The sequence below is a fragment of the Protopterus annectens genome, chromosome 12.part0 (genome assembly GCF_019279795.1).
Source record: "Protopterus annectens isolate FY-2018-M chromosome 12.part0, PAN1.0, whole genome shotgun sequence".
In the NCBI taxonomy this organism is placed as follows: domain Eukaryota; kingdom Metazoa; phylum Chordata; order Ceratodontiformes; family Protopteridae; genus Protopterus; species Protopterus annectens.
In genome coordinates this window covers 1,080,426,117-1,080,453,978 of record NC_056746.1, presented here as the reverse complement: position 1 = coordinate 1,080,453,978, position 27,862 = coordinate 1,080,426,117, and the positions used below count along the sequence as shown (strand labels likewise).

The following is a 27,862-nucleotide window of genomic DNA, read 5'->3' as shown; positions in this document are numbered from 1 at the left end:
GCACTGTAAGCTTCTGAAAAAGACTCATACAACCAGTACATTGCATACACATGACATGCTGTGAAAATTATTGACAACTAGGGGATCAAGTCCAGAAAGAAAGCTTAAGAATCTTTTCTGGCTCATAGCTTAGCGACATAATGACATAATGTCAAAACACACATATGTAGCTCCAGTAAGTTCATAAAGAATTTCAGAAGAGGAATCAAATTTTTTTTTCTTGCTTGGGTTGGAGGCATTGCTCCTGCCCTACTCTCAATAGTAATTGCTATATTGTAGAGACAAGTTATAGTTAGAAGTGAGCAACAGACCTCAAAGGCTCCCTCCCACCTACAGCCCAGCTCCATTCATAGTATTCTTCCTATCATGTCTCATCTTCCATTCAGAGATATTTCTTCTTACTGTCATATCCAACACTCAAATGTTCAAATGCGTTGCCTATACATAACTCTTGCAATCTACCCAACACCATTCAGAAATGCCTCACTTACACATTTATCTTCAGAAAGCCATTTCCATTCCCAAAATGTCAGAGCAGCATCCGATTTCTTAGTACATTTCATCACACAAGCTAATTTTTGACAAGGTTCTACTTCCGTCCTTTTAGCTTTTGTTACTTTTAAAATGTCAGTATTTTATTAGCATCTTCACTTACTTCTGTTTGCAATAAAACTGGTTTGTATGAAGATGACTTTGTAATTCAGATTTACTGGAGTTTTCACAAAATTTGTATCCTTCTAACAAAACACCATGAGAGTATCTGACTCTCTTATAGACTTCCTACATAATACTAGAGTATGTTTACCCTTTAGGAAAAACAGATTTGTTTTTGTTATGCACATTTTAGCTCAGAGCATCTTTATCAAATACATTTGTGACAATGTTGTAATTTTTACAACATAGTTTAGTAATTGACATTTTGTATTCAGTTTATACAGGAATTTTTTTTTAAGTAATGTTTTTTTTTCACAGAATAAGCCACTCCCTATGAAAATTAAAAAATAGACTAATAACTTGGATATGGGACATCTTATGCATTAGATGCATAGCAAAGCAGGTTTTTACAGCCTTCATCCATACCTGTATGTAATGTGCTTCTGGCGCCATTTTTGTCCTGTGAGTGCATAACGCTTATTTCTTCGCCTGCGACTCACATGTGGATGATCTGGAACACCACATCGAGGCTTTTTCATCCAGCTAGTAAGAGACCACAGATGAGAGAATTATTATTATTTGTACCATTTGACTTATGTGGAAAATACAAAAGTTGAAGGAAGCTCTGAAAAACAGCTGAAGAGTTAAATGAACAGTATTTGCTAGGTGGTAAATTTAATTACATAATTTTTAAAGAAACATTGCTTTCCTGATATTTTTATATGCATTTGCAGTACACTTGAGCCTTCTCAGATATTTGAAAACATGTCATAACTATTCAGGCAGTTAATGGGTCAAGTGATTAATGGACCATTCTCAAAAATTTAATCTGTTAAGAATACATTTTGAAAATTTATACTTCTTTCAAATTGCATTATATTTCTTGCTGGCTCGTTCTACATCCTTTGACCAGCTCTACATTTCCTCATCTCTAATCAAGTCTTTGGGTTAAGCTGCACTAAATAACATTTTTAATTTGTCTCTCTGACATGTATATGACCACACTCATTATTTAGTGACTGTTGTGTTATTTCCCCCTCCACAGGCCTGGCTACCTTAAATATACATTATCCTATTTATTTTTAACATAATTTATTTTAATAACTAGATATTTCATGCTGTCTGCATTAGTCTATGTACTATTGAAATTACTTTACATTATATGTAGTCATCTTAAAAGGATGTGGAACGTTGTAATGAGGTATCTTACTTGAGGGTCTTCCGAGTCTCATATATGAGTATATTTTGAATTTATAATTCTAATGTTACGTGGTTCTAAATGCAAATGTCACCTCTCTGTATTTACAGGATACTTCTCATTTTCATTGTGGGCACTGCATATGAAAGGAAGCTTAATTTCTTTTAGATTCTTGAGTATCACTTGATGCATAAAACAAAAACACATCTGTTAGAGGGACACATTCCTCAAAAACAAACTGAAGACATAGTTAAGGAGTAGTTAATGCATTAGTTCTGCCTTAAGAGAAAATTATTTTGGATAGCTGTCTTTTCATTTATGAATTTAAAATGTATTTGTTAATTACATAGGTGGGAAGCCTCACCTGGACATGTTCTACTCATGACCTGTGCCTTGCTGTAAACACTGTAGCTTTTAAAAATAATACCATACAGAATCACTTCATATACAGTGGTTAAATCAAACTGTATGAAATGTATATGATAGTCTATATAACTTCATTTATAAAAGTATTGCCTAAAGGGTTGCAACATTAATATGAGTACAACACACAAACATACAGATGTTTATTCAAACCAGAAAGTATTACTAAAAGGTTGGTTATAATATGGAATGCACTCTGGAGAGATGCTTACATAAGTGCATTCAGAACTAAAACAGAATTATGGCTGATGTTACTTTTTGGACTTTCACTAGCTCATTTTGCCAAGAGATATGGAATGTCAGACCTCTAGCAACCCATGCACATCCTTACAATTCCAGAGCAGTTTTTGAAAAATCCAGTTAACAAAGCATATGCCGAACAAATATAAATATCTTAAGAACAATAAAAAGCTATTAATAAAGTGCAAAAAGCAAACATATCCATAAAAAGTCTTTCTTACAGTGAAAACTATTAATGTATTCAGTTTTTACCATCAATTCTGTAACATATTACAATGCATACAAACACAGGATTTTATTTTTTTCCTTGTTTAAAATCTAATTTTAAAGTGATTTAACACATACAATATATACAAAGAAAGGAAGAAATTCAATATCACATATATTGCCACATATATCAAAAGTATGTTAATCCATCATAGTAATATAATGTAGTTAAGAAATCAATTTTCTTAGTATTTTAATAGCAATATTTCAGAATTATCCCAGCAACTATCTTTGCTTTTCTTTAAGTTTAATGAACAACTTTTCATAGCTTGGAAATACTATAACCTAGATTATGTCAGACTTAAACTTCTTATTTATTTCTAGGTTTTTATTCACAATATGAAAAATTATGATTATGTGTGTAATTAACAATACCTAATATTTTTCATGAAATTCACAGATATTCTAAGGCTTTTGGGTCTTATAACCATTTATGCCTCACCAGTACCCTCCCTCAAGCTGCACCTCCTTTCTCCAGGAGGGCCATTAAATCCACAAAGTCATCTCCCTTATGTTTATTTATTTTATTTTACATTTGTTTACCGGGTAAGTCCGACTGGGAAGAACCCATTTTCAAGGGAGGCCCTGGGAGAAACTCTCCACATAGTAACAATACATAAAGACATAGACATAATGACACTTTTTATACAATGGTGAAAGACATGACAGTGTTGTTGTAACTTACAGTAATTACACAATAGCTACTAAATTAGATAGAGTTGGCTGAGTTTATGTGATGTTGCAATGATACAGATGTCCGTATATAGTGAGAGACTAGTCTAGTAGTACCTATTGTAACACATGGCTAGCATTTGACAGTAGAGTGTTATAGTGATAATTGTGGAGTTTTATTTACAGTTAGTAAACAACTAGAACAAGCAAAATTATACTGTAATCACTTTCTTTTCAAATACATTAAAGAAGAGGAGAGAAGGTAAAGTGAGGAAGAAAGGAGGTCAGGCTGAGGAAAATTGAGGGATGAGAGGAGGTTTTGATGGGGATAGTTAGTGAACAGGTGTTTTTGTTTAGTTAAGTAAGATAATGTATAGGTATGATAGGAAGAAAAAAGTGTGGGTGAGATAATAACATTTTAACATGGTAGTTTTATGAGTAAGACAGAAAGAGGTTATAGTTCTTCATAGTTGTTCATAGTTGTTTAAAGAAGGGTAGTATGTACCACTGCTTAACATGCAGGGGAAGTTAGAGCCACGGTTTTGGGAGGTGCTGGGCTATAAACCTATCCCTCCACCATGTTTTAGTTTTCTGTTGGTGAAGATTTAACCCTTTGGTTCTAGGACTGGATTTGCAGAGAGACAGAATATCCAGGACAATCCAGTCACTATTGGTGTGGTAAGTGAGACTGAGATCTCCCCTCAAATCTTTACAAGACATTGAATAAAGGGATAGAGTTTCCAGTCTACGACCTGATAGCTCAGGGAACTTTAGGTCTGTAAACTTTCTGGTTAGGAACCTTTGAGTTTTTTCTAACCGCTTGATATGTTTAGTATGTCAAATCTGAAGGGTGATTTGTACTTGATAAATGGCCTTATCAATGCAGAGTATAAAGGAGTAATTACCTCTTTAGACCTCTTTATTCCTTTTGCAAACACATATGCTAAATAAAAGGATTTCCAGACAAACATTCTCAGATGAAGATAAGAAGAGGGAATTATCAGCCTAAGTTTCTACGTCCTTGACTACGTTTTTGTTTTGTATCAGTGTGCTGTCTATACAGTATTTTGACAGGAGGCACTGATTACCAAAAGCGATGACACTACACTTTTTAGCATTTAGTCTGGGCAAAGTTTTAGTACATCAAGTGTCTACTATGGAGATCTCATGCTGGTGGGTTTGGGTGTCACAGGGCAACTTAACAACAAACTCCACTTTGCAGTCACCCGCAAACTTTGTTAGCCAGAGGTCTAGGCTCCATATGTGGAGATCTGAGAAGCAAAGGTCAAAAAGGAGAAGTCTCATCACCGAGCTCTGATGACATTGCTGGTCACTTCCATATGTTCCAATGAGGTGCTGCAGCTAGCACTGTGTGGGTCCTGTTTGACATTGCTGGTCACTTTCATATGTTACAATGAGGTGCTGCAGCTAGCAATATCTGGGTCCTGTCTTTCCGCCAGTTTGCTATCCATCTTTTAAGGGGTGAATTTTACTGCATTTAGCTTCTGTATAATGTAAGCAAGGGGAATGGTGTCAAAGGCCTTGGCCAGGTCAAGATATACAATGTGTACCACATGACCACTGTCTACAGACTCCATAAATCTTTTGAAGAAATTTACCAGATACAGTACACATGATTTACCCTTCACAAAGACAAGCTGTTGGGGATCAAGTAAAAAAAAAATTGTTGATATTATAGTTTATGAGATCAGTTATAAGATAAGATTCTTTTGTTGTCATTGCACAAGTACAACAAAATTTGTAGCAATCCTAAGGTGCATTCACATACAATGAATATGAAAAAATAAAAGAATATAATACAATACAATACAATACAATATAATACTATGCAAAACAGTAAAAACAACTAAGTTGTTGCACTTGGGTATATTGCACGTAAAAAAAATAAAATATGGTGCAAAAGAATGTAAAATATACCTTATAGCACAAAATGACTATTATCTGTGCTGGTCAAAGTCACTCAATGTGAGTGTTCAGCTCTCGTACAGCTCTGGGACAGAAACTGTTCTTAAGTCTATTTGGCCATGAAGGAATGGACCTGAACCATGTTCCAGAAGGCAGCAGCTCAAACAAGTGATGTCCAGGGTGGGGAGGGTCTTTCAAGATGATGGCTGTCTTGCTGAGGCAGTGAGAGCTGAAAAGTTTCTTCAAAGAGGGTAGTTTGCAGCCAATAATTTTCTGGGCAGAGTTAATGATCCTTTGAAGGCCCTTCCTGTCTGCCACCAAGCTGTTGGCATACCATGTAGAAATGCAATATGTCAGCACACTTTTAATAAAATAGCAGTAAAAGGATACCAGTAGCTTCTCCTGCAGGTTGTTTTTCCTGAGGACCATCAGGAAATGGAGTCTCTGCTGTGCCTTTTTAACTGCTTCTGTGGTGTTTATGGACTAAGAGAGATTTACTGCCACATGTAGACCCAGAAACTTGAAGACATGAATTGGGTTGTGATCTGTTGTGCCTCCAGAAGTCCATTATGAGCTCTTTTGTATTGGTAGAGTTCAGGGCAAGGTTGTTCTCAATATACCATGCTGTCAGTCTTTGAACTTCATCTCTATATGCTGTTTTGTCTCCTCCTAAAATAAGTTCAACTACTGTTGTGTTTTCTGCAGACTTAATGATGGTATTCACTGAAAGGGAGGGGACACAGTCGTGGGTTTGAAGAGTATACAGAAGGGGGCTCAGCACACAGCCTTGTGGGATGCCGGTGTTTAGCATGAGAGTGGAGGAGAGGTATGGATCTAGTCTAACCATCTGAGGACGGTTAGTCAAAAAGTCTTTAATCAAACAGCAGGCAGGTTGTGAAAGTCCTAGGCCAGTGAGCTTAGTGACCAGTCTACCAGGATAACTGTATTAAAAGCTGAACTAAAGTCTGCATAGCTCCACTGCTGCTCAAGATGGCAAAGTGCAGTGTGTAAGGCAGTGGAGATGGCATCTTCTGTAAACCTGTTTGCTCTGTAAGCATACTGGTGTAAGTCAGTGGTGACTGGGATGCTGTCTTTGATGTGTTGCAGGCCCATTTGTTTGAAACACTTCATAATGACTGGAGTAAATGCCACTGGACGGTAGTCACTGAGACTGCTGATAACAGGTTTCTTTGGCAGTGAAATGACTGTAACAGACTTCAGACAAGATGGGGAATAGTAGACTTAGACAGAGACAGGTTGAAGATCTTTGTAAAGACCCCACAGAGCTGGTCTGCATGTTCTTTCAGCACCCATCCCATCACTCCATCAGGGCCAGCAGCCTTTCTTGGATTAACTGCTTTGAGCATACTCCTTACATTATGCTCTTGTACTGTAAAGATGTGGTTGTAGGAGGCTAATATAGATGACATGAGACTGCTGTGGCCTATTGGCTGGGGCCTAGGCATGCCTGTCTCTGCTGTTTCCACCTCAAATTGGGTGAAGAAATAATTCAGTTCCTCTGCCATTGAGGCATCCACATCAACAGCCATATGGTTATTGGTTTTATGGTTAGTGATATGTTGAATACCTTGCCATAGTCATCGTGGGTCCTTGTTGGAGAAGTGATCCTCTATCTCTCTTTTATAAGCCACTTTGGCCTCCCAGATGGCTTTCTTTAGGTTGGCTCTAGCAATACTATAAAAGGCTCTGTTGGCAGACCTGAAGGCTGGCTTGTGGTGCTTAAGAAGAGATCTCATCTGACCTCCTTCGTAATCTAGGCCTTCTGATTAGGGTACACAAGGATGTGCTTGCTGACAGTGACATTGTCAACACAGGTTTTTATGTAGCAGAGTACCATTGATGTGTACACTTCCAGATGCTGATCCTCAAAAATGTCCCAGTTAGTTCTTTCAAAGCAATCCTGTAGCTGTAAGAGTGCACCTTCAGGCCATATTTTAACAGATTTTGTGGTAATCTGGTCTTTTCTTCTAATAGGAGTACATGCTGGAGTAAAGAGTATGGATAAATGGTCTGACTTGCTTAGATGAGGCAGCTGTTTTGCCCTATAGCCATCACTGATATTTGAGTAGGCCTTGTCCAGTGTATTTTTCTCCCTGATTGCACATTTGACATGTTGATGAAATTTGGGGAGAATTGTCTTCAAGTCTGTGTGATTGAAATCACCAGCTATGATATGAACAGCTTCAGGATAGATGTTTATTTGCAAATTAATGATGCCAAACACGTACCCTAGAGCTGTGCTAGCATTAGCATCTGGTAGAATGTAAACATTTCTAACTATAACAGCAGTAAACGTCCGAGGTAAATAAAAGGGCCTGCATTTGATTGTCATATACTCCAAATCAGGAGAGCAGTAACTGTCTATGATCTTCATGTTGGTACACCAGCTGTTATGCACATAGATGCAAAGCCCCCCACCTCTTCTCTTTCCAGAGACTTTGGTCCTGTCCCACCGAAATGCAGTTCAACCTGCCAGCTCAATGGTTGCCACTGGTATAGACATAGTGTAGCCATGTCTCTGTAAATAATAGAATGCAACAGTCTCTTATAAGTTTGTTCTCAGAAATCTGTACATGTACTTCATCCATTTTGTTTGTGACAGATCTGGCATTAGCAATAAATATGCTGGGAAGAGGTGGTTTGTGAGGATGTTTCCTTAGCCTAGCAAGTAGGCCAGACCGACATCCCTGCTTTTGCTTTCTGTGTCTCCTCTTCCTTTGTCTTTTGCCTGGGCTGACAACAATCCATGGAGAACCTGGTGTCCTTGCTATTTCCTCTGGTATGTCATATGAGTGTAAGAAGTCACTTGTAACAGCCTGATCATGCTGAAATCCAATTTTCAAGGGATCTTGCTGACTACACTTAAGATCAGCCTGACTGAACTTAACAGTAAAGAACATACATATGAACACAAACACAAAAAACAAGCACCGAACAGGAGAGCATAGAGCCACTGCATCTGCATGTGCCGCCATCTTGAAAAAAAATTGTATTACTTGGCTTTGCAGATGAGGTTAGTAAGACTAATAGGTCTGCAATTATCTTGTAAGGACATCAGAGATGAGATCGACAGATAAACCTAGGCTAAACATTTTAAGGAGTATGTCTTCAAGTACATGCTTAACACTATTAATTAGGCAACCAAGTATACTGTCAGGTCTCATGGAGGAAGTATTTTTGGTCCTGATTAGCACTTTCAGTAAATGATCTTTAGAGATAATTGAGGGGAGTAAGGGGTTCAGGTATTTCATAGCTTTGGATCGAAGCCTCAGGGTGATGGTGGAACTGAACTGATTTGCAAGGATGTTGGTAATGTCTGTTGGGTCAGAACAGGAGGAGTAATTGTTGTTTCTTGGTTTTCTAACAAAGCTAAAGAAGGATTTTTAATTATCTTTAGTTTCAGAGGTCAGCTTAAGTTCATTGATTCCTTTAGTGGGTCATATTATGTTTTTCAGTTTTTTTAATGCTTTTTATATTTTCTTTGAGAAGAGGGGTTTTGGATATGACATATAAAGAGTTGCTTTCTTTGCTTGCTGCAGTTGATTTACTGCACTGGACCACAATGGTGGCTTATTTTTGAATTTCCCATAGTTCTTGGTTCTTTTAGGGTATGCTTGCTCTATGCACCTTTCTAAATGAGTGTAGATTTCCTTAGTGAAGTTTGCTGCTGCATCAAGATGATCAGGAATGATGTAGTTAAAAGTGAATTCTGATAGCTCTCCATAGCATAGTGTGAGGTTGTCATATTTATCATTGTTAAATTCAGTCAGGTTTGTTGTAGGGGCAATTATGTGTTTAAAAGAGAAGGTCACACGTTAGTAGTCAAACTTCACTACAGAAAGAGATAACACTGGAGTAGCAGGCAAGAGGAAACTGTATTTGTAAGAATCAAGTCAAGAGTGCTGTGTCTTCTAGCAGATTTATTTATTAACTGCTGGAGGGAGTTTTTGTTTATTACTTATAGGAATTTTAGAGCATATCCTGCACTTTGAGGTTCAGGTGCTACAGTTTATTGAAAAATAGTTAACGTCACCCCAAAAAATGGAGTTTCTACTAATTGGGGAGAGGGAGATCATTGAGAGCATTAAGGAATCTTACATGGTCATCAGCGGGCAAAGAAGGTGCTCTGTAGCAAGATATTAGTTAGCAATTAATCCTATCTAGAGGGATCTGTAGCTCAGTGAGTTCAGTTGGTGGATCTGCCATGAGGTAGTGCATTCCATGACAAATATGGAGACTGCAGCATAGTTACCATCAGGTCTGAAGACATGAAAAGTACAAAATCCAGGTGTGTGTGTGTGTGTGTGTGTGTGTGTGTGTGTGTGTGTGTGTGTGTGTGTGTGTGTGTGTGTGTGTGTGTGTGTGTGTGTGTGTGTGTGTGTGTGTGTGTGTAGAGAGAGAGAGAGGGAGAGTGCTCCCTTTAAATTTAAACAAAGTGCCAGTAACTATGAAGACATGGACACTTTCCAAATGCAGGAGTGCTTCAAGATCAGGCAATTTATTTCTCAGATTTCTGGCATTGAGTAGGGCCATCTTGATGTGATCCAGTTTGGGGACTCATATGTTGATTTTTCTGGAATATCCATCAACTAGAGTCAGCAAATACTTTAGCCAGCATGAGAAAGCCTTGGAACAACAGATACAGGCCATTTTTAGCAAAGCAAGCTGAACTGTCAGTCATCTCATTCCATGCTGACACATATTACGCCCCCTGGAATGACACCAGATATTTAACCATTATTGAAAATAATTGCATTTGTATCTAGGCATCATTTGAGTAAAATGAAGGATTCCACTCAGGATCACTGTTTTACCTGCATTTGTAACATGTCTGGGAATTCTGACATGCCTCTTTGCTTGTCTCTCTGGGTTTTATTACTCATGTCACTCAGTCCATGTGGAACAATACCATCTTGTAATTGGTGAAAGGGCCCTTAGGGTCCTTGTAATGTCAGAAATCCTGGAGCCCAGAAGACGAGTCACTGTAACACTCTCTTTGCCCTGCTTTTTGAGTGATGAGTCAGGTGTGCCTAAGAACAGAATCACCTGTCACTAAAACATTTTTGTTGCTTCTGTGTTTCAAAGGGATAGATTTGGGGTGTGTAGCTCAGGGTGACTCTTTATGGTAAGTATGCAGGAGGTGGATGAATGTCCTGATTTTTGCTGAGGTTTAATCTTTTTATTTCTAGGAAGTGCATGGAGTCATTGTTTTACCGCCCGTCATGACTTTTTGGTGTGATTAGTGAAGGACAGTGGTAGAGGTGCAGGCAGCTCATATGGAAGGATTTTAGTTGAGTGGGAATCCATGAGATTAATTATGTATTTACACATCTCATAGGAGGAATTATTAGTGTAGTGAATACATTTATCTGTGAGCATACTGCAGTTAGGAGTCCTAGTGTTAAAATAACATATTATCCAGTGGTTAGGTGTTTAGACAAGTAAAGTAAATGCAGCAAAATGTGTATGTAATTAAGGAAGAATACAACAAAACATACAATAAGTTCTCCATTGAATGGTAGCACAGTCCCAGATGCTATAGATTTTAAACTAAGATGGAAAAAAGGGGGGTTAATGTTTCCAGGTGTTGCGCTGTGCACTAAGCAGGCAGGAAGATATGAAAGCAAGGGCAAGTCATGCTTTAATGTTCCAAGAGAAGGAACTTTTCAGTTTTATCTTCTACTATAAGCAGATGAGAGGAGACTGGCTGGAGCTTCCAAAGATACATTTTAGTAAGGGCAGGGAAGTCAAGAGCCTGTAAATGCAGGCTGGGTAAACACCTAGCATTCTCTCTGTATAGAATACAATGGGAGAGTAAAAGTATTTAATCAGCTTAAAGGGAGTGATTCCACAAGTGATACTTTTCTGCATATTAACAATGGCAATGAAACAGGAGAGAAAAGGAATTCTGTGGTCAAATTAACATAAGGGGTGGACAACAAGACAGACGATGGCTTTAAGAACAGAACAAGAACAGCACGTGACAGTGGGCACTTCTCAAACCACAGTTAATTAAATAACAAAATAATGCAGTTAAAATGTTTCAAGAAACAATCCCAGCAACAGAAATAGAGAAACAATCTTGTCTGTAATACAGTTTTTACTTTCATTGTACAGAGAAATTCTGAAAAGTTGTCACTTTAGGTTTAAAACTTCAGATCCAATGGACTGAGTTACAACTTCAGAATTAGTCTAGCCACAAAGGTCAAAAGGCTGGGATTCAGAAAATGCTGCTGCTGTCAGTGGTAAACTCTTAACATAGGCTGCTAACACTGGTGGCAGCCTTATCTGATTCAGAGACAGGTCCCCCCTGCAATGATTCTACACAGTCTGAAAGATCACTGCAGTGGGTCATCTCCAAGGCCATGCTATGTGTTAATGAGGCATTCTGGGGGTAGGACGGCCTACGTTAATCGGCAAGGTGCTCTCTCCTGACAATGCCTGTGTAAGAGATTTATCCATCTGTGGGATTCAGAGAATCTTTTGGCTGTGTAAATAAGCAGAAAAGGTGGTGTTAGCACAGCTGAAAAGCTGTGTTCCCCCACTGTAGTCAACTGGAGAGACAGATTAAAAAAGTAAGACCAGGCAAGTGTCTGTGGAAAGATAATGGTGAGTAGTGTGTGAATGTGGGTATGTGAGTGGCAATCAGAATGCTTGTCTGCAGAGTCTGTGTCTTACATAATAGGGAGATACTTAGGGGATAGTAAGCATGTGTGTGTGTGTGTGTGTGTGTGTGTGTGTGTGTGTGTGTGTGTGTGTGTGTGTGTGTGTGTGTGTGTGTGTGTGTGTGATACCTCTCAACTGCTTAACACAAGAAATCTTGACGAAATCAAACATAATGTGGGAATGAAAGTCTAAAATCAGGGTGAGATTTTAAATATTGCTATCAAAAACTTAGTTAATAGAATAGCAGGTTTTGCATTAGCATGCATTTTAGGATATGACATCTGAAACTCAAATTTTTATTATTTAGTTATTTCAGTCCTGAATAATTTGCCAGAAAACCACAAATTTTATGAGGAACAGACTAAAAATCTGGACAGTTGAGATGTTTGTGTGTGTGTGTGTGTGTGTGTGTGTGTGTGTGTGTGTGTGTGTGTGTGTGTGTGTGTTATCTGAGATTGTGTCTGTGAGTGTGAAGAATGGGTGAGGGATGGGGGTCTGATCTATGTTGAGTGTCTGTGTGTGAGTTTGACTGTCTGTGAGAATGTGTGTGCGTATCTGTGCATGTATGTATGTACTTGAATGCCTGAATGTGTGTGTTTGTGCATGCTGGAAGTCTGCCATACCGCTAAACTTCCATAGGCTAATGAACAAAGCCTGCAATACTGGGGAGGGACACTAAACACCAGGGACTTTTAAATATTACTCCACTTGGGTCTATATTGAATGTAAACACCAGGTACTTCAAAATTTAAGTGTCATATGATCGACACCATATGATCGTATTTTTGAAAGTTCGAATGTTGTAATGGAGATCTCCGTACAGAGCAGAATGAGAAGATTTCCCTTTTCTGCACTGTAGTATGATCTTGGAGTTGGTATATTTAAAGTCACGGGGTTAATGGGGGTGCAGGGGGCTTGCACTGCTTAAAACATTCAGGTAGGTGTTTTGTGTAGTTTATTTTTTATTAGATATTCGAACTTTTGAAAGTTCGATCATATGGTGTTGACCATATGACAGTCGAACTTTCAAAAGTTTGATTATCTAATATAGACCCTACTCCCACACATGTAAAAAGTTTGATTATCTAATATAGACCCTACTCCCACACATGTAAAAAGTTTGATTATCTAATATAGACCCTACTCCCACACATGTAAAAAGTTAATAGAGCAACTGATGTTGCAGCATGGAGCCTTTCTGAATAAGAAGTATGGGGGGGCACTAAATGCCTCTAAACATTACCCTGAGCCACTTACAAAGGTAATAGAACAATGAGGTTTGCAGCCTGAAACATATTTTGAACAACAATAGACAACTGGAACACTATATACATATTACTCTAAAGCTGTCTGAATGCTTATCTGCAACAGGTCTTGCATGATGATGCATTTTCTGAACAACTGAAGTATGAAACTCTAATGTCCTGTCATTATTGACTGACTATAATGGTCCATGACTTATTAGTGACATGGCAGGTGTAAGAGGCGAAGAATATCCAAAAGATGTTCTGTAAAATCAGGGACCAGCTGAGAGGGGGGTGTGGGATGTGAGTCTGTAATGTGTGTGTTTGTGGGGGGACTGCTATACCTCTAAAATGGCTTTGGTTGTTTTGGTTTTGGGTTTCGGTTGTTCTTTGTGGTGGGTGGGGTGGGGCTTCATGTTAGGCTGTTGTATTTCTGTCTGTGAAAGTTTTTTGGTTTTGAATGTTTATTGTTAATTTGGGCATTTGAATTTCAACTTTAAATTTCTGAATGAAAACCTTTCAAAATGGGGAGGGGAATTTCCCAGGGGTTTAAATTTTCTTTGGGTTTTTTTGGGTGGTTTATCAAAATTTTTCCCTTGTTTTATTTGTCTGGTTGAAAATTTCAAGGTGTCTGCAGTTTTAATCCCTGCTGAAAATTGGTTTTGTTCTGTCCGCAGTAAAATTGACAGGCATTTGAATTTCAGACTTCAGGTTTCTGAATGTTTAATTCCTTGCATAATTGATGGTGCAGCGGTAGTATTGTTGCCTCACAGCTATAGGTTTTCTGGTTTGATTCTTGGTTGGGTGGCTTCTGTTTGGAGTCTGCATCTCCTGCCTGTGTTTGTGTGGATTTGCTCTGGTGCCCGCCATTTTACAAAGATGTGTCTGCAGTTTTAATCCCTCGTCTCTGCTGAAAAATTGTTTTGTTCTGTCCGCAGTAAAATTGACAGGCATTTGAATTTCAGACTTCAGGTTTCTGAATGTTTAACTCCTTGTATAATTGATGGTGCAGTGATAGTATTGTTACCTCACAACTATAGGTTTTCTGGTTTGATTCTTGGTTGGGGTGGCTTCTGTCTGCATCTCCTCCCTGTATTTGTGTGGATTTGCTCTGGTGCCCTGCCATTTTACAAAGACGTGTCTGCAGTATTAATCCCTGCATCTCTGCTGAAAATTGTTTTTGTTCTGTCCACAGTAAAATTGACAGGCATTTGAATTTCAGACTTCAGGTTTCTGAATGTTTAATTCCTTGCATAATTGATGGTGCAGTGGTAGTATTGTTGCCTCACAGCTATAGGTTTTCTGGTTTGATTCTTGGTTGGGGTGGCTTCTGTGTGGAGTCTGCATCTCCTCCATGTGTTTGTGTGGATTTGCTCTGGTGCCCTGCCATTTTACAAAGACGTGTCTGCAGTTTTAATCCCTGCTGAAAATTGGTTTTGTTCTGTCCGCAGTAAAATTGACAGGCATTTGAATTTCAGACTTCAGGTTTCTGAATGTTTAATTCCTTGCATATTTGATGGTGCGGTGGTAGTATTGTTGCCTCACAGCTATAGGTTTTCTGGTTTGATTCTTGGTTGGGGTGGCTTCTGTTGGAGTCTGCATCTCCTGCCTGTGTTTGTGTGGATTTGCTCTGATGCCCTGCCATTTTACAAAGACGGTCTGCAGTATTAATCCTCGCCTCTGCTGAAAATTGTTTTTGTTCTGTCCGCAGTAGAATTGACCGGCATTTGAATTTCAAACTTCATGTTCTTCAGAATACATAGTAGCACAACCTTTTTTCTAGCAATTTTCTAAGTTTATAAGATGAATATTTTAAATTTGTCCCTATTTTTGGGACTGTATTCCCCCATTATTGGCTTCGCCCAGGTTTTTGTGCTAAGGTTGACAGCTATGGCAAGAACTGAATTCACTGAATATGGACTGTAGAATTGTGCATATTTACTGATAAAGGTGCACTGTAGAATTGTGCATATTTACTGATAATGGTGGACTGTAGAATTGTGCATATTTACTAATAATGGTGGACTGTGGAATTGTGCATATTTACTAATAATGGTGGACTGTAGAATTGTGTATATTTACTAATAATGGTGGACTGTGGAAGTCTGAGTAGACTTTTTTATGATAAATGTTCTCAACTGGGCAGTTTTGCCATTATGGGTGCATATGTTTTGTTTCATTGCTTACTGGAAAATGTTCAAAACAAATTTAAAACACCTCTAACAAGTGTACTGTATTGTACAAGGAATATAATTTTAGTACAATGAGGAAGGTGTATCAAAGAGCACATGTATGGTTCATATGCAAGGGGCCTATGATTCAAAACAGCCCAAAATTAATCTTTATCTGCCACTGGCAAAATGTATTTTCTTTGAATGTGGGTTTCAATGCTGTTTCAATGAATGTGAGTTTCAAGGGCAGAGAAGTTTTAATGCTAAGTTTTCATTGTGAGACTGCATTGCTTTGTTTAACAGATTACTTAATGTTTGTGCTGTAAAATACAAAATAAAACTTTCAAATGAAGTCCAATCATTGAAGTAAAGCAGTATGCACATTAGTGTTTATGGTAAATGGAGTGAAATAGCCAAGTAATGGTTAATTGGAATGGCTGCAGAGGCTCCAGTTCAACCATTATTTTGTCAGGGGGGGGAAGGGCAGCAAACTCAGACAGGCCCAGCTGAACTATACCTCCCAACTGTCCAGATTTTCAAAGAATGAATAGATTTTTGCTTCTTATTTTTGGTTTGTTGTTAAATGATTTGCCAGAAGTCACTAAATAATAAGTTTCAGACTTCATAACCTTCATAAAAATGCATGTTAAAGTAAGAGCCGCTCTATCAACTGTCTCAATTTATACAAGAGCAATTTTAGTACTGTTTATATGTGCCCCAATATATTTGGCCTTGTTCAGATTTACTGCATTAACAGGTTGAGAGGTACATGCAAATAAATTGCTTTATAGAATTAGGCATAGCCAACCTCTCAACTGTCCCCAATTTTGGCTCAAAATGTTGCTCTTCCCCTAATAATCCCTCCAAAAATAGCAATTTTGGAAGAAAACATGGAGGGTTTACAATTAAGAAATAACTGTAATAATCAAAGTTATAGATTACTTGAAATGCATGTAGATTCTTTTATTTTGTCAGCTGCTCAAGGTAGCAGTACTAATATTAAAGTGTCCCTTCTTTGACAGGTAGAAGCTGTATTGTGTGTCTATTTTATATTTTTGCATCACATTTTTGGTCCATTTTTCATAAAATTGTGTTTTTTGGCAAATTAGTGACAAATCACTAAAGACTGAAGTTAGAAATGACAGACATTTGAGTTTCAGATTTTATACCCTTCAGAAAATTCATACTAATGCAAGACCTATTCTATTATTTTTCTAAGTTTATTAGAGCAATATTTAAAATGGTCCTTCTTGTTGTGCCTTTGTCCCCCTTCTGTGTATGGCTTTGTCCAGATTTCTTGCTCTTGAAGTTGAGAGGTATGACAAATGTGTCAGGCCATCACAGTCAGCCAGAGAGATTTCAAATTGTGACATGCTTGTTGCACCCCACTCCCCATGTAGTGACTCTGGATGTGTCCAAGCAAGGCAAGGAGTAGTTGTATCTACCTTGGATGGGGAGGACACACTGCATAAGTACTACAGTGGCTTTTCATCTGTCCTTGATTTTGCAGAATGGTCTGGTTTCTGTCATATTTTTGTACTGTTGATTTATGCTTATTACTCAAAGTGCCTGTTGCTCTGTGTTTAAGTAGCAATGCTTTAATGACCATAAGGTAAGCTTGTCTGACATCGTAAGATGCAAGTAAGCTTTAATAAGCATACTGTTAAAGAATTGCCAACATTGAAAGCCTTTCTGTTGTTGCCATGCAGAGAATACTTGACTAGATAATGTATAAGCCTTGGGTATTAAAGGACAGGATTCCATTATTTTAAAAAGCTCATTACACTTGTTGGAGACTTCCAGTCATCTCTACAGGCTTTACCCGTAAACTAAACAGAATGCCAATCATGTGTGGTCCATAACCTGTACAGTAATCCTTTAAGCAATGTATCTTGAGCTTGTTTCTTGTTTGCTTTTCATTTTACTTTTATCATGTTTTCCCCATGAAACGTTGTCAGGCAGCAGGTCTTTTTGGATAAGAAACATTTTTACAAGTGGGGGCATCACATAGATTTCTACTTTCAGCATGTTGCTTGGTACTTTTAATAAAGCTGAATATATTATAATTAGAACTGCAGTGCAAGGAGAAGTAGTTTGAGTTGAGTGCTTCTGGTTTTTCTTATACTTGATTTTGACTGGCATTCCAGTAATGTATTTAAAAGTAATTTATTTTTCATGCCTCACAACCTTTTGTTTCCATCTAGATATTAAGTAAGCTGTCATGCAGCCAATGCATTGAAATATTTTTATTCTTCTACACTTATTTTTGTCTTGATTGGACTTTCATAATGATGGTTTGCCACCCAGGGCAGCGTATTTAATTAAAGTTAGTTTTTTTGTGGTTTTGTGCATAGCTCCTCCCCTTTATGGTTGACCACACCCCTTCCCTTTGACCCCGCCCATTCAGCGTCTCCTGCAGCCCCCCTGTGATTTGAAGTCACCAGCCGCCACTGCCAGCAACAGAAATAGAGAAACAATCTTGTCTGTAATACAGTTTTTACTTTCATTGTACAGAGAAATTCTGAAAAGTTGTCACTTTAGGTTTAAAACTTCAGATGCAATGCACTGAGTTACAACTTCAGAATTAGTCTAGCCACAAAGGTCAAAAGGCTGGGATTCAGAAAATGCTGCTGCTGTCAGTGGTAAACTCTTAACATAGGCTGCTAACACTGGTGGCAGCCTTATCTGATTCAGAGACAGGTCCCCCCTGCAATGATTCTACACAGTCTGAAAGATCACTGCAGTGGGTCATCTCCAAGGCCATGCTATGTGTTATTGAGGCATTCTAGGGGTAGGACGGCCTACGTTAATCGGCAAGGTGCTCTCTCCTGACAATGCCTGTGTAAGAGATTTATCCATCTGTGGGATTCAGAGAATCTTTTGGCTGTGTAAATAAGCAGAAAAGGTGGTGTTAGCACAGCTGAAAAGCTGTGTTCCCCCACTGTAGTCAGCTGGAGAGACAGATTAAAAAAGTAAGACCAGGCAAGTGTCTGTGGAAAGATAATGGTGAGTAGTGTGTGAATGTGGGTATGTGAGTGGCAATCAGAATGCTTGTCTGCAGAGTCTGTGTCTTCGCAATAGGGAGATACTTAGGGGATAGTAAGCATGTGTGTGTATGTGTGTGTGTGTGTGTGTGTGTGTGTGTGTGTGTGTGTGTGTGTGTGTGTGTGTGATACCTCTCAACTGCTTAACACAAGAAATCTTGACGAAATCAAACATAATGTGGGGATGAAAGCCTAAAATCAGGGTGAGATTTTAAATATTGCTATCAAAAACTTAGTTAATAGAATAGCAGGTTTTGCATTAGCATGCATTTTAGGATATGACATCTGAAACTCAAATTTTTATTATTTAGTTATTTCAGTCCTGAATAATTTGCCAGAAAACCACAAATTTTATGAGGAACAGACTAAAAATCTGGACAGTTGAGATGTTTGTGTGTGTGTGTGTGTGTGTGTGTGTGTGTGTGTGTGTGTGTGTGTGTGTGTGTGTGTGTGTGTGTGTTATCTGAGATTGTGTCTGTGAGTGTGAAGAATGGGTGAGGGGATGGGGGTCTGATCTATGTTGAGTGTCTGTGTGTGAGTTTGACTGTCTGTGAGAATGTGTGTGCGTATCTGTGCATGTATGTATGTACTTGAATGCCTGAATGTGTGTGTTTGTGCATGGTGGAAGTCTGCCATACCGCTAAACTTCCATAGGCTAATGAACAAAGCCTGCAATACTGGGGAGGGGGACACTAAACACCAGGGACTTTTAAATATTACTCCAACGGGTCTATATTGAATGTTCAAACATTCAAAATTTCGAGTGTCATATGGTCGACACCATATGATCGGATTTTTGAAAGTTCGAATGTTGTAATGGAGATCTCCATATAGAGCAGAATGGGAAGATTTCCCTTTTCTGCACTGTAGTATGATCTTGGAGTTGGTATATTTAAAGAGCGGGGTTGTGGGGGTGCAGGGGGGCTTGCCCGCCTGCTTAAAACATTCAGGTAGGTGTTTTGTGTAGTTTATTTTTTTATTAGATATTCGAACTTTTGAAAGTTCGATCATATGGTGTTGACCATATGACAGTCGAACTTTCAAAAGTTTGATTATCTAATATATACCCTACTCCCACACATGTAAAAATTTTGATTATCTAATATAGACCCTACTCCCACACATGTAAAAAGTTAATAGAGCAACTGATGTTGCAGCGTGGAGCCTTTCTGAATAAGAAGTATGGGGGGGCACTAAATGCCTCTAAACATTACCCTGAGCCACTTACAAAGGTAATAGAACAATGAGGTTTGCAGCCTGAAGCATATTTTGAACAACAATAGACAACTGGGACACTATATACATATTACTCTAAAGCTGTCTGAATGCTTATCTGCAACAGGTCTTGCATGATGATGTATTTTCTGAACAACTGAAGTATGAAACTCTAATGTCCTGTCATTATTGACTGACTATAATGGTCCATGACTTATTAGTGACATGGCAGGTGTAAGAGGCGAAGTGTCAAGGATGTTCTGTAAAATCAGGGACAGCTGAGAGGGGTGGGGATGAGTCTGTGTGTGTTTGTAGGGGGACTGCCATACCTCAAAATGGCTTTGTTCAAGACATCTTAGCAAAACTTGGAGTAGCACTAAATGACAGCAGACAGACTTTTTAAATATTACTCTAAGTCACAAAAACATTAATAAAACAACAGGTCTTTCTTCACAATGCATTTCTGAACAATAAAGAGAATGAAATTAAGCCTAGCATTATTGAGTGTCTGTAATCCTCCATGTTTTACAAAGGGCATGGAAACAATGGGAGGTAAAATCAGAGATGTTTTGTAAATTCAGGGACAGCTGAGTGGGATGGGTATGTGTGTATGTTTGCTTGTGTTTGAATGTTTATAGGTTCACAGGTGTGTACTAGGTTAATGACCACAAGGGCCTTTTTAAGCCTAGCCATGCATCCCAAATCTCTTTCAAATTTCTATACCCTTGATAAGTGTAAGCAGGGGTTTGGGAGTTGAAACATTAGCAAGCTGCCTGTGTACATTAGAGAAATAGATGCCAAACCAGGGGTGAATTTCCTGTTCCCCATCCAATTGTCCAAGTTACACTTGAATTGGATTAGGGAGCTTGTTCCAGAGAAGAAGTAGTCTTTGGGATACATACCTGTCTCTCCAGCGTGTTGTGTTTATATTACAGGTACATGTGCATGTCTGTCGGAGACTGAATGGGGAGGTGCCTGTGACCACATGATTCTTGTGCCACCACCGGTGATTATTATAGGAAAGTGTTGATTAGTACTAGCAGTGACACTGCATGATTCAGTGACATTTAAATTAGTCGATAATGAGGCCTTTCCTCATTCAGACTAAATGTGTTTCTCAATTGCACTTTCCACGTCTGCGGAAAATGTTCTTTTGGCCACAGCAGTTTGCACTTGCTGTTTTTTTTTTACCCAGCCAAAGACACACTAGACTGTGTTAGAATACCAATTAAATAAAACAACTGATACATGAGAACCAACCAGCATGTTTCTCAAGACGTGCACTTACAGTGCAAATATCAATAACTATTTTCTTTCACATCATTTACAGTTTCACCTGACAACATACAATGATTTGTATGTTAACTGGTTTGCTTTGGTTTTAAAATATTAATGTATATATGGAAAATTACATATTTTCATAATTATTAGCAAGCAATAGCCATATCTCCAGTGCAGTGTACAATACGTGGATAGTGGCAATTTATTTTTCTGTCTCCCAGCATGAGATTTCACACTGCCCCTCTCAGTTCCATATAGCTCTTTCAGTAACAAAAATATGAATGGAAATATAAAACCTTGAATAACAACTGACAAAACTGTTGTTATATTCAGAAAAATATAACATACTCTGCAAGCCCGTTTCTAGCAGGATTAATCAGTTTATTATGGGGGGGGGGGTTTGAGATTCAGAAACTACTGTAATCCTCCAGCAGTACGGCGGCTCTAGCAAAGAGCACTACATAGGTCTATTGGGTAACTCTGCATACAAATAGAGCAGTTTGAGGCATGGTCAATGTAAATTACCCATATTCTCTGCTCCAGAGCTATGCAAAAGAATTTAAAATAACATGGTAGAGTGATTCAGTAATTAGTTCTACCATTCTGTTTTGGGGCACAACACTGAAAGCTAAATGCTGTAGTTTTATGGTGTATACTCATTGCTGTTTATGACTGCAGTATATCTGCTAGTGCTGCAGAGTGCATGGCTGAGAGGCTGTTTGCATGAATGCATTTGTGTGTGTGTGTGTGTGTGTGTGTGTGTGTGTGTGTGTGTGTGAGATGTGTGAGGGGTGATTGTGACTGTATCCCTGTGTGTGTGTGTGTGTGTGTGTGTGTGTGTGTGTGTGTGTGTGTGTGTGTGTGTGTGTGTACGTGCTTGGGGGGGGGGGTCATGGTGACTGTATGACTGTGTATGTATGTGTGCATGTGTGCCTAACCTACAAGGTATTCTCCAGTACAGCATTGATGGATCTGCTACACATTCCCAAAACACAGCACTAGAATTGTATGATCTAAGGATCTAAACCTTGAGTGTGACATAAACAAAACATGTTGGATGGGCAGGTATGTGTCTCTAAGATTACCCGATCTCTGGAACAGACTCTTCATTCATGTGAAGCAGAGATCTTCTCTAAGCCTATTCAAATGGAGTTTGAACCAATGGATGGGAAATTGCTAGTTCACCCATGGCCTGTTCCCTGTGGCTGTTATGGACAGGGGTAGTTTGTAGGTGCCCTAAGACACAGGTATATACCAAAGCTGTTCTAGACCATGGACACTGATAATTGGGAAAATCTGGGCATGAATGGTTAGACTTAAAAAGGCTCTAGGGCCATTAGCCTAGTGACCTCCTGTGATCTTATGTGTGTTTGTGTCTGTGTGTGTGTTTGTAACTGTCTGGTGTATTTTTGTCAGAATGTGTGTGTGTGTGTGTGTGTGTGTGTGTGTGTGTGTGTGTGTGTGTGTGTGTGTGTGTGCGCGCGCACATGTGTGCTTGTGTTTGGGTATGAGACTATATTTGGTTGTCTGTGTGACATAGCATTTACAAATAATAATAATAATAATAGGTGATATTATTCCTAACTAATAATGAATAAATGCCTTGCAGCACAGTAAAGTAACAGAAAGGTTTCAGTTTAGGGAAAAAGACTGCATTACACATGCTACTTGGGAAGGAAAGCAACTATTCTGCAATGCAGCCTAGATATTGACAGGTGGTCATAGGAGCAGCAGATATGCTGTTTGTTCGAGGTAGCTCATCTTTTGTTAAGGACTGCATTGCTGTACCGAACCATAAGAAGGAAAGAACGAATAAAGCTTCATACTTACTTGAAAGAGAACTTTTTGTCAAGCTGTCAAAAATAAGTCACGGGAAGAAGGGTACTTGGTGGAAAGCTAAAATGAAATGTCCCACTGTGAAGAAATATGGCAAATTATTTTATAGCTACTGTGTCAGAGTGTAGTTCAGGTCAAGGACTCTGCATTAAGCAACGTCAGCAGTCCCTTCTGCGGATTTTATGGCACTGCATTCATTATGTATAGCTGTTTTTTTAACTGCAGATATTATAACCTGTCATATCTTGGTAAACTTTTCATCCCACTTGTGTGATGATACTGGTTTCACTTCCAGACTTGTATCCTTGTAACTGCATCTGGGGCCCTGATCATGGCAACTAATTAAGGGTGCAACAAAACTAACTGGCGGATTCGAACTGCCCTACTTATTGTGACTGATAATGACAATTTAATGACAGTGTCACTGTCAGATGTAAGAATGACAGAGAAGGCTGCTATAAGTAAACACAAAAAAATTAAACTCTTAAAACTTATAAAAGCAATCCAAATATAACCCAAACTGCATTTTTAAACATAACTAAGCTGACAGGATGGAGTGATTTGAGTAAGCATAATCTTATGGGTCATGTATTTGGACCCAGAATTTGTACAATGGTCTCACATAACATATGCATTGATTTTTCTTTATTTCTGTAAACTTTTGTGTATCATCATCAGCAGCCTCACCTCAGCATCTGATGATTTTAAGTTACAGAACTATGTAATCAGACAGACTGCAGTCAATAAATACTAATTTACTGTCTTGTCTTTAATTTGGGGCTTACATTAGTTGATTGCATGTTGTCAGGGCAAATACACAGGCAGTATAGTAGGAAATTTCCTCATAGAAGTACAGTTGATAACCATCAGGATATTCCTGTACATTTCAGCTGTACAGGACCCCATGATACACAGAATTTAGTCAATAAAGCACATGTAGAATGTATGTGATTTTGCTACTTGTTCTGAATACTCCACATCATTTAAAATAATTCTGACTACATGTTAATGGCACCCAAACCAATTTACACTGATTTTCTAACCTTGAAGAGGATACATGTGTCTTATATAAAGACAGCTGCAAAGTATTAATGTTACTGAAACAAAAAAATGAAGTTATGTCTTACCATAATGTTCCATCTGTGTTGTAGATCTTTGTTCATTCATTACAAATAGGACCTTGGTTCCATCCTCAGGACGGATATGGCTGTTTCCAAGCTCATGCCAGCCAAAAACTCTCAGCTAAGACCTACCCATAATGCCCCTCTCCTAGTTACTCCAGATCGAGTTTGCCTGCCCTTAGATAATAGATGTAGTAATAGAAAAAATAGTAGGAGACTCTGTCTGAGCAAATACCCTAACCAGGAGTTCCTAAAGTCCACCAGGAGTCCAGGCAGGGGGAAGGAGGGCGGGAAGTAATGAATGAACAAAGATCGACAACACAGGTGGAACATTATGGTAAGACATAACTTCTTTATCTGATGTTGTAAATCTTTGTTCATTCATTACAAATAGGACTGAGTCCCCAGCTCTTGAGTCCTGGATGGCCCTAAGGAAGGAAATTCCTGAGCACCATAGAACCAAAAGATACTTGTCCCCTGGAGGCCAAATCCAATTTGTAACGAGATATAAAAGTATGAGGTCTTGCCCAAGTGGCTGCTGCACAGATATCACCCATAGAGGCTCTGGAATGAAATGCTATAGAAGTAGCCATAGATCTGGTAGAATGAGCCTTTATTCTGGAAGGTATGGATAGCTTATTCTGTTGGTAGATAAAGGTAATGGCGTTTCTAAGCCAGGAGGATAAAGTCACTTTGGAAACAGGTTTACCCAATCTGGGTCCTGCAAAGGCCACAAACAATTGATCTGTTTTCCTAAAAGATTTAGTCCTGTCCAAATAACAACGAAGCTGCCAATGCACATCAAGGGTGTGCAAAAGGTACTCCCCTCTATTAGAATGCTGAGGGAAGAAAACTGGCAGGTCAATAGGTTGGTTAATGGAAAAGCCAGAAATGACCTTGGGCAAGAAAGAAGGGCCATTGCGAAGGGCCACCCTATCCGTATGGAAGATCAAGTAAGGACTCTTGACACTCAAGGCCTGTAGCTCAGATACTCTTCTCACTAAGGTAAGAGCTACTAGATGTAAGGTTTTCCATGACAAAAATTTCAAATCACAAGAATCAAAGGGCTCAAAAGGAGAACCTGTGAGAGACTGAAGTACCAAAGTCAAGTCCCAGGGTTCTTAGGGAGGCTTGACAGGAGGTTTAACATGTAATACTCCTTTCAAAAAGGTCTTGCATAGGCGGTGTGACATAATTGAAGAATTATCAAGACCATTATGAAAATTGGCAATAGCTGCTAAATGTACAGTAATCGTTGAAGCTGCGGCTCCTGCATGTAAAAGAATAGTCAGGTATTGTAGGATCTTTTGAACAGGCATAGAGAAAGAGTCTAAGTTCTGATCTTTGGTCCAAATAGAGAACCTAGTCCATTTACTAGAATAAATTTTCCTAGTGGAAGGTTTTGTGTGAAGCCAGAAGAATTTCACGAATAGGAGATGGGATGTCAGGCAGCCTGGCAATCATTGGAAGTGGAGGAACCAAGCTGTGAGCTTGAGACTGTGCAGGTTTGGATGAATCAGTCCCTGAGGATGAGATAACAGGTCTTGGGAATGATCCAGGATCCAAGGGCTGTGAATCAGATGAGGCCATAGAAATGGGAACCAGACTTAACGGGGCCAGTAGGGGGCAATGAGGATCACTTTGCTTCTCAACCTTTGAGCTTTCTGGAGAAATTTTGAAATGAGGGGAAGGGGGGGGGCATACAGAAGACCCAGTGGCCAATCGTGTGTTAGAGCATCCCTCAGTGGTTCCCCTGAGGCGGGATCAGGGCAAAGTAGCTTTTACATTTGTAGTTTGGGGGGAAGCAAACAGGTTGCAGCAAGGCTTGCCCCAGCGTTGGAAGATCTGATCTGCTGTTACAGGGTTGAGGGACCACTCATGAGGCATCAGGATGTTCCTGCTCAGATTGTCCGCAATAAGGTTGGAACTCCCAGGAATGTGTGTTGCTATAAGGAAGCGGTTGGAAGCTATCGCCCAGTGCCAAATCCTCATGGCTTCCCGACACAGGGGGTAAAACCTGGTTCTGCCTTGCTTGTTGATATATCAGATAATTGACATGTTGTCTGACTGAATAGCAATGGTCCCAGAGGGTAGGGATGCATGGAATGCTTGCAACGCTAAGAGAACTGCCCTCAGTTCCAGGACATTTACGTGCAAATTGGCCTCCATGGGGGACCAGGTGCCTTGGACAGTCTTTCCCTGAAAATGCCCCCCCACCCTAACAGGGAAACATCCGTGGTCACCATGGCTGTGGGCTGGGGAAGACAGAATGGTCGACACCAACGATTTGTGGCTTCATCCACCATAACATTTCTTCCTTGCAATGGTTTGTAAGACGTATCATGGTCGAGTGGGTGAGTTAGCAATGACCATTGTGCGGAAAGGAACAACTGTAGGATTCTCATGTGCAGTCTTGCCAGTGGTACCAACGTAATGCCCAGCTGCCATGGAGCCTAAGAGTTGCAGTACATGACATGCTGGTACATAGGTCTGAGGAAGAAGATCTTGGATTTGGTGTCTTATTTTCGAAAGCCTGTGAGGGGGGAGAGAAGCTTGACAGGATGTTGTGTGGAAGACCACTCCAATGAATTCCAGTGTCTTCATTGGGGACATTTGAGATTTGTCCTTGTTGATTGTAATCCCCAAGTGGAGAGCAAGACCTTGAGTGTAAGAGAGGCAGCGGATTAGGAGATTCCTGGTCGGAGTGGTAAGGAGCTAATCGTCTAGATAGGGAAACACCTGAAATCCTTGTAGTTGAAGATGAACTACCACAACTGCCGTACATTTGATGAACACTAAAGGGGCAATCGAGAGACTGAATGACAGTGCCCTGAATTGGTAGTGATTGGCTCCCTGCAGGTAGCGGAGAAACCTCCGGGAGTGGTGATCCATCTTTATGTGGTAGTACGCATCCTGGAGGTCTATAGAGCACATCCAGTTGCCCCTCCCTAGGAAGGGAAGAATGGGCTATATTGTGCCCATCCAGAATTTTTGAAGTTTGATAAATTTGTTCAATAGGCTGAGATCCAGGATTGGTCTGCAGACCCCTGTCTTTTTTGCCACTAAAAAGAACCTTGAGTAAAACCTGGATACTGTCTGGTCTGGTGGGACTGGTTGGATGACTATTTTCCTTAGCAGCTTTTTTATTTCTAAGGCTGCTAATTCCCTTTGATTGGGTGGTACATTGGGGATTCGTTTGATGGGTCTGGGAGTTAAATTGAATGGTATTTGGTAGCCTCTGGATATTATTCTTTACACCCAAACATCAGTAGTAATAAGATGCCAGGCTGGTAGATGCAGAGAAAAACGACCCCCGACTGATTCCAGAGGAAAGCAATCGGGCGCTGCTCAGGAGCACTGATAAGGTCTGCCGGAGAAAGAATCTCTAGCACCCTGGTTATGCAGAGCCCCTCCACCCTGAAAGGGGTGTCTTCCATATGTGTTGTCCCCTCTGCTCTGGCGGGATTGTTCACCATGAATGTCATGAAAAGGTCCTTGGGATTTCTTGAACCACATTTTTCCTCCCTTTTGATTCCTGGAGTAGGACCTCTGGGGGTTGGAAAAGCGTATGTCCACAGCAGACGAGGTCTTTCAGTCTTTCTCTCTATGTGCAAGTGTGTCTTGTACTTTGGGTCCAAAAAAGTGCAGATTCGTTGACAGGTGCATTGATGAAGGAAGATTAAAAGGAATCTGCGAAGTCACACAACCGCATCCAAACATTACATCTCATGACAACGCCTGATGCGGCAGCTCGAGCTGCCCCCTTGGTGGAGTGAGATATCAAAAGCTTTGAGGAGTTCGAGATGGATTCAAGGGTAGCTAGCTGTGAGGTGACAGTATCACGCACCTCATCAGGTAGTAACCCCACCAAAGAGGAAGACAA

At 39.6% G+C, this 27,862-nt stretch overlaps 1 protein-coding gene across 1 annotated transcript in view; it reads right to left on the bottom strand.

Annotated features, from left to right (window-relative positions):
- The window catches only part of MMP24 (matrix metallopeptidase 24), a 536,329-nt gene that overhangs the window by 104,840 nt on the left and 403,627 nt on the right, over nt 1-27,862 (bottom strand). Inside the window, exon 3 of the mRNA XM_044090093.1 lies at nt 1,081-1,197. Within this exon, the coding sequence (XP_043946028.1) occupies nt 1,081-1,197 (117 nt within the window). The remainder of the gene's footprint in view (nt 1-1,080; nt 1,198-27,862) is intronic.